The sequence below is a fragment of the Musa acuminata genome, chromosome BXJ2-7, assembly GCF_036884655.1.
Source record: "Musa acuminata AAA Group cultivar baxijiao chromosome BXJ2-7, Cavendish_Baxijiao_AAA, whole genome shotgun sequence".
In the NCBI taxonomy this organism is placed as follows: Eukaryota; Viridiplantae; Streptophyta; class Magnoliopsida; order Zingiberales; family Musaceae; genus Musa; species Musa acuminata.
Window position 1 is genome coordinate 31,717,931 of NC_088344.1, and position 11,386 is coordinate 31,729,316.

At 34.3% G+C, this 11,386-nt stretch overlaps 1 protein-coding gene across 1 annotated transcript; it reads right to left on the reverse strand.

Moving 5' to 3' along the window:
* Positions 1 to 722: 722 nt before the first annotated feature.
* Positions 723 to 5,561, reverse strand: LOC135617584 (uncharacterized). Its single transcript, XM_065117963.1, has 5 exons — positions 4,543 to 5,561; positions 2,204 to 2,261; positions 2,017 to 2,100; positions 1,797 to 1,938; positions 723 to 1,480 (listed from the first exon to the last, which is right to left on the reverse strand). The coding sequence occupies exons 1-5, from the start codon at positions 5,030 to 5,032 to the stop codon at positions 1,088 to 1,090; spliced, it is 1,167 nt and encodes a 388-aa protein (XP_064974035.1). The 5' UTR covers positions 5,033 to 5,561; the 3' UTR covers positions 723 to 1,087.
* Positions 5,562 to 11,386: the final 5,825 nt, after the last annotated feature.

The window sequence follows — 11,386 nt, forward strand, 5'->3', positions numbered from 1 at the left end:
AGGAAGTAGCAGTCAGAGAGAGAGAGAGAGAGAGAGAGAGAGAGAGAGGTTGGGTGAAAGTTGTTGTGTATTGAAATTAATATTCTTATTATTATTGAAAAATAGGGATTTTAATTTTAAGATTTATTTGCATTTGTAACATGTCTTGATTGACTTAAATATGAATTTATTTGTTGTTTTACTGTATATTTTTTCTTTAAATTTGATTTTTTAATAAAAAAAAATTTACTATACTATATGCACATTTGGCTTTATTATTTAAGAATAAAAAATATTATTATTCTTTTGTTCATCTATTATTTGATGAGTTGTTTAGCTCCCAGTGGAGGGGATTGCATTTAGTCCAAAACCTAAAACATAAAAAACTGAGGAGGCTTTTTTGGGCAATTCCTCTTACTGCATTGGCACCCCCCCAAGTGCCATGCTTTCTTTTGCACAAACAAAAAAGCAGTCTTTGTGATCTCAGTCTGCAATGCCTTTTCAGATTTGATTGCTTTGAGCATTGAAATCAAAAGCAGAGTAACCAAAGTTTCATGAACTTCTTTTCCTGCTAAATGACCAAAGTTATCACCTTTCAGTCTTTTCACAAAGATCAAATCTGACTCACTTTATCATCAATCTTAACAAATACTTTTTTAACTCTGGAAGAATCAAGCTGCATCCTCTCAGCAATCCCCATCTGTTCAGCACCAATTACCAGAAGAATATGTTGACAAAGAAGATTGCAACAAGCCAACTGCATCAAGAATATATTAGGTGAGCTAATGTTTGATTTTACAGACTGAACTATTGATTGATTTGCAACTTCTCCTACTTCTGACACTGCATCTAACAAAAGATTAAAAATTTAAAAAAAACAGCCAACTACCTTCTTCACAGAATTGTTAATTGCACCAGCCGGGTTAACACTGCACACCCGAGGAAATCTAACCAAATCAACAATGCATTTTAAACACTCTACATCCAACATATTGCATAAAGTTAGTGCATAATCATACACAAGGGCCGCTCTCCCTCGAGAAAGCACAAAACCACCTTCCAGAATCAAGTTACAAATTATTAACCCCCACAGACCTCCCTGTAGTCGCTATGAAATGTTCAGTCTGTCCGCCGCTGCCGTTGACAATTCCAAATCAACACCACCTGCCTCCTCGTTTCCAATTATATTCTCTTCCACCTTATGATTAGCATTAACCAAATTCCCTTCTCCCCCATCCGTTGATAAGTTAGTAGCTGCACATTCTTTGAATCTGTAACAGGTTACAACGTGATCATTGGTTATACCCGAGGCTTGCATGAAGGAATAGATGACTGTTGGACCGACACTCCTTAAACCCCTCCGCATCAGGTCTTTGCTTATGGCATCTGCTTTAGCAGATTTTACAGGGACCTGACGTGAGTTTCGGAATCCGCTCAAGATGGGTTTGTGGTTCACAAAGCTCCAACAATATCTATCAAATGATCCGAACTCCTCTATGATCTACATCAAAAGAGCAAAAGTCATGTCACCCTTGATGATAATGGCATGACACCAACCAACAACTTTTCAGTGAATATCACAAACAAAAACAAAGTTCTCCAGATATGCATGAGACAAGATTAGTAGGAAATCCATACCCATAAAGCTTCCAATGATCAGTGCACATACAGAAGGATCCAAAGAAAATATAGATCACATGCTAAGAAATTATCGGAAATAATCAGAAGTTTCTATCATATAAATATACGAGCAGGAGATAACCCTATATACCAAATAGAACCAAGAGAGAGAGAGAGAGAGAGAGAGAGAGAGAGACCTTTATTACTTGGGGTGCATTTTCAATGATGGCCCGCAATTTTGGCTCTGATAATAAGGAGTTTGCAGTGCTTCCTGGGACTATGATTTTTTTCTCATTGAGCTTGGAGACCAATGTTGGGTCGAAATCCATGAAAACCTCCCTTGAACATATACCAGAATATTTAAAGGTCGTGTACTCTTTAATAATTAAGTAGGGACATGGCACAGGTTACATTTACCTAAATAGGTGCCTCTTGCTCAGAATTGCAGGCCAAGTATGTTCAGCCAATGCACCTGACAATGAAAGCAACTCAAATAGTTTCCTGTAAATATTTTCAGATTGTCAGACCTCGAAAAGTTATATACCAAACCACTGCAAACTTCTCAAATTTACAACAGAGCGAGACGATGGATGAAATTGCATACTTGTCATCATGAACTGGTACCCCCCACTCTTCATCATGGAAAACAGCATAACAAGGATCTGTTGTAATAGATAAATGAAGATCTTTTTCTCAGAATAGGAGCAGAGAGCGCGAAAAATGAATTAGCATTGAAAATTCAAATCATAAAGGACATAGAGATAGGTTGCTTAGATGAGTCTTAGCACCATGGTTAGGTTGCTTCATTGTGACCACTAGTGTAAAACATTCAAACAACCAAACAGGCTTTCTACATGTTTTGGCAAAGCTCAAATACTTTATCCTCCTAAAACCCTAGCTTGTAACAGCCTAAGCAGTGGAATGCCCTTTTAGTAATTATAAAGATATTAGAATATCCATTGACCATTTTAACATACTTTAAACTCTAATCATTTTAAATAATTACTACCTTGGTTAATGTTGGAAATGATACTGGTTCTCTTAGTCTCAACTATCATTAACATATAACTTGATATAATATGCATCTTCCAACCAATAAAAAAAAATCATAATCCAGCAAGCTGTAAATTTTGACTTCTTGCTATTATTGATTGTGGTCAATCCTTTTTGTCATCCCACAATATCAGAACCATGTTCAGAAAAGGATAAAGAGGTCAATAAAGATCAAGTGGACCACGAGATATTGAAAAGTATGCAGAAAATGGGGATGAACAAAATAGCAAATACAACTAGAATGATGAGAGTGGATGATGTTCCATACAGGATATCAGATTGCTTGATGGATGGTGAATGCCACAGGATTTAATGTCATAATAGTATCTATAATACAAATAAAGTATATGATATTTTTGTTGGTCAACCCAATTTGGAGGAAGTCTCCAACTGCAGATATATCTTCAAAAAATAAAAAATAGGATAATTTGCAATAACTTGTAAAGACTAGCAAAACAATATCCAGAGTTCAGACCAGATTCTCAAAATTGATAATAAAATCCTACATGCCATAAAACGCCAAGGAATGACAAGGAACCAAGGTGCAATTCATGGAGGATAGAATTGAAAGAAGAAATTGAAGGATGATCAAGGGAATAATTTCAGTGGAAAAGAGAGAATACACAACCAAAGAAGGTTATATGAGCACAATATCACAGTATAATACACAGTAAACTAGGAAAGACTCTTCTGTTCCCAATTCACATACAGTGAGACACTTAAAATAACCATAAGCGACAAATAACTTGAAAGCATGCAGTCACAATTAGATTCAGGGGTAGAACATCTGTGATCAATAAAAAATTCACCAATCCGGTGATAAAAACTGAGATCTTCCTAAAAATAAATAAGCTTTCCATTTTCACTTGACAAGATGATTTGTTTTCCATGTAAAGAAAGGGATCAATAGAATCAAAAAAGTTTCATGTATAAAAGAAATGAGTAGGAGCAACAACTTCAATAAAGAAAAAAATGACAGAAAGTAGGAAGAAAAAATGGAAAACACTTATTGTGCTCTACAATCATGGATAAGATGACAAAGAACATGAAGTATCTGTAATGCTTATGGTCCCAATAAGGCTTACCAAGCTACTGGATTCGATGGACAACTTATTTTAACACAAGAAAATATTGATTTCATGAACGTGGTCCCATGGACCCACCCTTAATATTTTTTCATCACCTAACCTATGAGACCACTTCTATAATCTGAGAATCTTAACAAAATTTAAATGTATACCACCAAAAAAATTAGAACTGTGTTGAAACTGGTGCAGTACATGCCTTAGCTGCTACAGGTTTCCAATCTGACAATAGCTTGGAAAAAATCCAAAAAATTCAAGACAGAAAAAAATTGTTGGTTGGAATAAAATGGTATTACAAATGAAGGTACAATAACCGTTTGAAATATTCAGTGAACTATTGCAGCATCGAAGGTTTTCACTCATAATCTATTCCAAGAAAAAGAGCTTACAAAATCATTCAAGAGCCTGTAACCCAACATTTTCAAGCAATTATAAGTATGCATCTATAGTAAAAACTTTACCATTTGTGAGAAAGGTATTTAACAAAAATGATGAACAACCTAACTAAAAGGACAAGCATTACTAAATCCCAATAGGACTACAACAGTACCCTTTGCATTAACCAAGGTTCTGAACGTCTGCAGATACAAATAGCCAAAAGCTATTAAATTGAAGATCTGATAAGAAGAAAGAAGAAGAATGACTTCTCATTTTTGTTCAGCAAAATGCATTACCCCGCTTAACCTTTAAGGTTGGGAGGACATTAGCAAAAATATGTATTCTATGATTAACATATAAGGTGAAATGAGATTCATAAATGTCAAGCAGCAGCATAAATTCACAACCGGGTGGCGAGGAAACGTACCAGTATTTGGAGTCACCCAGGCACACCTCCTCTTCCCATCCAAGTACTCCGGTGGCGGCATTGTCATACCATCAGGAACCATCTTTTCCAGCCTCACGCCAATCTTCCCTGGCTTTGAAACGATCCGCCTCGGCCTCCTCAAGAAGCTTGAACTTCCGATCCTCCCAGTAGACGCCCGGCTACAGAATGAGTCCACAGAAGCATCCGAGCAGCATGAAGCATTAAGCGACAAGTTGGACCGCAGAAGTAGTTCGTGCCTTCTCAACGCCGAAGCAGCATTAAGAGACGGCGATGATGAATCAGCAAGAGAAGTTGAAGACTGCTTCTCATCTAAAAGCTCCGGCTCCACTTTCTCCGCCTTCCTCGATGACTTCAAACCAGTCTTCCGAGCCGCAACCACCAACCTAGCCTTGTTCCCGGCAGGCCCGAGCACCGGCTTCGCCTCCGGTTCGTCAACATTCATGGACCGCACCTTGGGCGCCCCCGACATGGAAACCTCTCCTTGCCCAACGAATCAAACAGGGATGGGGCTCGGTCCAACTTCCCGAGCTAAAAATCCTCTCTTTTCCACGAAAAAGCAACAACCTTTTCACAACACCCCTCCTTTCCTATCCACAGATCTCGGTGAGCACAGGAAAAACCCCACCGTTTCCACCCAAATCAAGCAAGGACGGGGCACAATCCAACTTCCAAAGCCCAAGATCATCACTCTTTTGCAGAAACCCCCTACCGTAACGAACCAAAACTTGAAATCGACACCGAGGACACCGTAAGCTTCACCAGAACTTCGCGACCACCGCACGAACCCTCGCGAGAGCACGGACTCCGTCCGACGCTGCCGAAACCGACCGCAGTGCACTCACGGGAGCCCTCCACAGCCGGAGCCCCGACGAGGGGTCACCTCGACCCCTCCTGCTGCATCAAAGCCCGTGCCGCGAACCGATCGCTGGAGGAACCCACTTCGATCCAGGCCTTCGGAGCCCTGCTACTTCTCCTCCTCGGCGAGGGGGGGTGGAGGGCGTTCCACAATTTAAAACGGGGTGACCGGGAGACGGGGCAGCGCCACCGGCTGTAGCCCGCGGCATTGTCGGGAGGCAGTCACTGGCGCCTTCCGCGGCCGCGTGAATCAGGTCGTTACTACCCAAATGCCATCCTAGTTTCATTGTATTTACGTAACTACCACTTTTGTACGCATATAGCCGCAACTGCTCCGTCGACATAAGATGAAATTACGTATATATCCATCTGTATTGTTAGAAATTTCAGTATTTATCTCTAAATTTAATGTATGGCGAGTTCTTTTTCTTTCATGCGTCTCCCATTTGCCGTAATCCCTAAAGTATATAATCTATGCGATACATCGTATGAATAGATTGGTAGAGTAAATCGGTCCAAATCTTTAGTTATAATATTTTTATATATTTTTTAATATTTTTCAGTTATTCTTTTACTAATGAATATAAATATTTTTATTTTTAATATCTAATAAAACGATAAGTTACGTCGGTCGAATAACATCATTAATGAGACAACGAAAATAAATGATTATGAAGAAAATAAATAAATAAATAAAAATGAACTCTAAAATAATAATAATAATAATAATAATATAGTATTATTATTTTTTAAAAATTTATCAAAGAGATTGTTAATAGTAAAAAAAGATATGGTGAATAGTAACTTTTTTTAATAGGCTTAATAGAGGTATCAAAAATATTATTAAAAAAATACTAACTAACATGAAAATCTTTTTGTTTGATTATTATTCTTATTTTTAAACCAATAAGTAAATTCTTATTTTGAAACTATATTTTTGTATACGAGTTGATTTTTATTGAGTTTTATATTTATTTATTTAAGTCATAATGTTTTTAAGAGACTTACAGTGTTTTGATTGATACATTAAAAACACTATAAGTATATTCAATAATATTAAATCTTATATATATATGTATGTATGTATGTACTAACTACTCCGATTATTTCGTTATGAGATAATTTAGAAATTATAATAAATAAGCAACACTCTTTGATGTATCTCTCAAAAATAATTTTACTTTCTAAACAAAATTGCTGAAAAGTTTATTGATATTATTTATATTTATTTTATTTCACTCTTAAATCCCGATGATCTTTCGATCATCTATTAATCAATAACTCAATCCCTTCTCTTTCTCCTCGAGAATCCATCAAATCTCTCTCTAATTCGATTGGTTATTTATGCTCCAACATTTCTTTCTTTTATCACATCTCAATCATCCATTAATGTCGACGTAGGAGATGTGATAGATTGGGTGACGACCACGTCGATATGTAGGCCATGAGATAACATAAACTATTTGAAAGTTAATTATCCTTAATTCCTTCGAATTTTCACACATTTATATAGTTGAAAAGATTCTCGAGAAAATTCTCATTTTTCTTAATACTTTGAATAACTTAGCCACCTATCTTTTCTTTTTTTTTATGAATCAGTTCAGTTTTTATATTATATTTTAATATTTTTAATACTATAACATAGTGTAAAATTAATGCAACACAATACAAAAAATTTGTAATATATATTTTAATAATTATAATAATTATAAACTGATCCATAAAAAAAACGAGAGAAAGAAAAGGAAAATTGATAGATAATTAGTTATCAAATAAAAAATATTTTAAATATTAATGAAAAAAAGTATTGTTAAACAATTTTCACAACGAGCGATATTTTTTTTGAGAAAAATAAAAAAACTATTTTTTTAAAAACTTCATATAATAATAAATAGCATTGTTACAACCAAAGACACATATATATCCCTCTTCACAACTACATTATTTAGGAGTGTGTGCAAGTACACCCTCTTTGGAAAATAGATGGCGATGCTATTTAGGTTTACTGGGGTCATCCTAAAACCTAGTATCACTCGAAGCTTATGTTTGAGCCCCATATGTATTGGGTCAGTGAGAAACCACATCATGCCTCGAAAAGTTATAGGGCGATTCGGTCAATCTAAATGGCACGTTTTGATTTGATACAAATATCAAATGCAACCATAAAAACCACCACCAATATTATAAAAGTACATATATAAATATTATTATTAGTGGGATCCAAAAATAGACCTTATGAGAGACATGGTTGTAGCATCTACTCACCACCTATTGATCTATTCTCAACCAAAAGACAACAGTCAATTTTCTAAAAAAATATATATATATATTTTTAAATTATTTTTTTTAACTAATAATATTATCCCGACTTCTATCTCATTAGTGATTATCTTCATCTTGTATAATTAGAGGGAGGGGGGAGAGCAATAGCGACGGAGGTGGTCGACGATTGTAAGGATAGTAGAGGTAAAATTATTATTTTATATAATTTTTTAAAAATAAAAATATTATATTAAAAGTTTTTAAGACTAAGAATCTTTTACATAAATTTGATCAAAAACAAATAAAATGCTAAGCACAAACACAAAATACAAGGAAGAGTCCCTCAATGATTTTACCTTCTTTTTTAATTATAAATTATAAATATGTTAATTTTTTCTGACAAATTAATAATTATGAGATTATCAATGATTAAATCAAAATCCTTTAATTATTTTTTTTTCTATTTCACCTAATATTTAATTACATATAATATTTATTCTTCATTTGAATTTCGTTCACATCTAAAGTTTAGGATTATAGAACTTATAATTTAAATCGTTGGGATTAATGATTATTCAACCAAAGTCTTTATCCTTTTTCTTCCTTTTATTCGATCACAGTAACTCTCAAGGCTATGGAAACATGACACCAACAGATAGATACAGTTCTTCCCTTGGTTTATGTGTGTGGGGTTTTGGCCCGATATCCGACATGGATTTCAGGTCCTGTCGGCCGATGCGGGTTTAGAAAGCATAATGCACATCAGCTTTAAGAAATGATATGATAAAGAAGGTGAGAAGAGCATGATTAATGCATGATTAGGAATGAGCTAATCATGAAGTGGACCCTCTCCCCATTTCCATCTTCATACGGTGATAGCGTCATGACACCTAAAAGATCCCGAAAAGGACTTACGGCCGATCTGTGGTTTGTGCTTGTTTTTGTGGAGTTTTGTTGGAGCAGTTTGGGAGCATCGATGCCTCCCATTTCTTTTCCTCCTTTTTATGCTACACTTACTAGAGAAAAATATATATAGTACAGTAGTGGGTTTCATCACCCTTAAATATATATATATATATATATATACATAGAATTTTACTTAGAAAAGAATGATAGTAGGACCTTTTGTGGGGTATAATGTGCAGTGTTCAACCTTAGTTGATGGACTTTGGGGGTCTTTTGTGTCTCAACTTAATTTGCAGCTGGGATTGGGTTTCATAGCATCTTCTAAATGGTGAGTTTGGAGTTCTCAATGTCTCATTCCACCTATTTAATGAAAAAGATGGATATTATTTTTAATCTGTATGGGTCAATTAAGTTTAAATTTTATGTTTTAAATATTAATTTGATGATAATATATGAGATTATGATTCAAAATCTCATCCGATATATTTTTTAAATATATCACTTTGTTTATATGATAAAAGTTTTCATAGTTTATTATAAGGTCTCGAATCTCATTTTTATCATTTATTCTTTATAGAAAAAATAATAGATACTTTAAAAAATATTTTAAGTAATTATTTGGATTCGAAATATATTTTAGAAGATTTTAGTTAGAGTGACACTATAAAAGATGTCTTTTTATACTATAAAAATAATTTTATTTTTTTATATATATTATTTTCTACCCAGATGTAATTTAGTCTGATCTTACTTAAGGATAATAGAAGGATCTTATTAGACACATTCATGGTGCCTCTCTCTTTCTTATAAGTCTATATAAAGGACTCATTTCAATATTCACTTAAGGATAAACTTAGTCTTTTTGAAATTTTGTGATATTTTTCATACAAGGAATAAAATAAGTTTACTTTGATCATTTACCTAACATGAAAAATCCAAATCTGAGCTCATCAGTATACTTTTAAATTTTGATGTATGCCAAGGAAAAAAAACATTTGGTGCTTTTCCTTGTAGAAGAGGCTTTCACATTAGATTTAACTAAATTGAAAGAAAATTTTCTATATATTATTATTCAAAAAATTTGTTTATTTATCCATGGACATAAGCAAAAGATATCATATTTTGAGATCATAGTTATTACTAGTGCATGTTTTTTGCAGCATAGTGAATCAACCACTGTCTTGAACTTGCTCAGTCATGTTGTCTTTCTCTTAGACACAGTAGCAGTGGTGAATAGTTCTGTACAATAGATGCAATTGTAGAAGTATATATAGGCCATCTATGACTGACTATACACACAGCAAATCTATTCATAATATAATGGAGGTGGCAGTTCCTGATCTGCAACAAAAGTTAATGTGGATGACAGAAACATGAATGCAAATAAATAAACTGATTGTATGGAAAACTTCATTTAGACATACCTTCGTTTGTTATCTTTTTAAGCTATGCAAGATGAATCCTATGAAAGATGTAGTCACACCCAAATCTCTCTCCAAAATGATTGAGAAAGTTTGTGTTCATGAAGATGCACAGTATGCTGGAAATCTACTCAGTTGGCCCATGAAACACTATTTAGTGAACCTCTGGTGTAATTATTGACAGCATATTCATTGTTGATTCAATGTCCATGTTGGATCATCTGTACCTGCTTGACCAATAACTTCAAAACACTGCAAGGTTGTGCTTTGATCACTATTTAATATATAGTGAAATAGTCATTCTTGTTCCACAATTTAGGGAAGAAATTAAGAACAACTCATTACAGACAGTAGGCAATGATGTATGTGCAGAAAAGCTGTAGTTGAGTACAATCACATATGCCAACATATCCCCAGCCATTGAAGAAAGCCCAAAACACTTATGTGAAGTTATGGACTAAGCTGTTGTCTCAATGCAGTATGGTGGAAAACTGACAATGATCTTTTGTGTGAAATTTTATGAACTTAAGTTCAATATGAAAACTAAAAGCTTATTATGGAGGATCACTTCTGTGAAGAATTTGAGATATAATTCAACTACAAATTATATGTCCATAGGTTACTGTACCAAAAAACCTGCCCTTTGTAACTTAACTACTGGATAGATATGAAACATTCTAAGTTCAATCAACCACTCAACTTCCAACAAGTCAATAGCATTAGAATTTTACAGAGAGAAAAATTGAAGATTGGTAAGGACCATATAAACAAGTCCTAACTAAAACAATGGTGTCAGGAGATAGTCAGATAGATATCAAGACTATAATTTTCTTAGAATGATAAGTAATTTAAAAGCTTATTCAGAATGGAAACAAAATTTGAATGTCTAGAAGTAACCATTGTTAATAATGGAGTTGCACAGAGATGAAGAAAAGCACAAGTGTGGCTCACATGAGAACAAAGAGAAAGCTATTGGGTAAGGTGGTGAGAGATTGTCATTGTCCAAAACTTTCAGACTAAGCTGGTAGATCCATTGGGGACTTTAAACTGGTGAATATGTATCTAAGAGCACAATGAAAAAAAAAAACTACATATATATATACATATATTTCTTTTTAAATATTAGTAATGGTTTGCATCATAAAAATAGTTGTCATTATTGGTCACTCTCAACATAGACTGATTACAATCTTAATCTGCAATGGCTACAAGCAAGCTGCAGTGATGGGCAACTATCTGAGAACAAAAATAAAGGTGCAGTATCATATTCTCTCGGTTCTCATGTGTTCTGCGTTTGGATGTATGATATGTGAATTGGATGCCCGAATGAACTACTTGGATTGAAGTTGACATTGAAGAGCTTTTGAAGCTTGCCATCA

Bases quoted from the DNA above. Each gene is read 5' to 3' on its own strand.
- LOC135617584 (XM_065117963.1), bottom strand. From the start codon at position 5,032: ATGTCGGGGGCGCCCAAGGTGCGGTCCATGAATGTTGACGAACCGGAG. The intron at 2,262-4,542 runs GTACGTTTCCTC...CTATTACAACAG, and splicing joins CTGGGTGACTCCAAATACTG to ATCCTTGTTATGCTGTTTTC. The intron at 2,101-2,203 runs GTATGCAATTTC...AAATATTTACAG, and splicing joins GTACCAGTTCATGATGACAA to GAAACTATTTGAGTTGCTTT.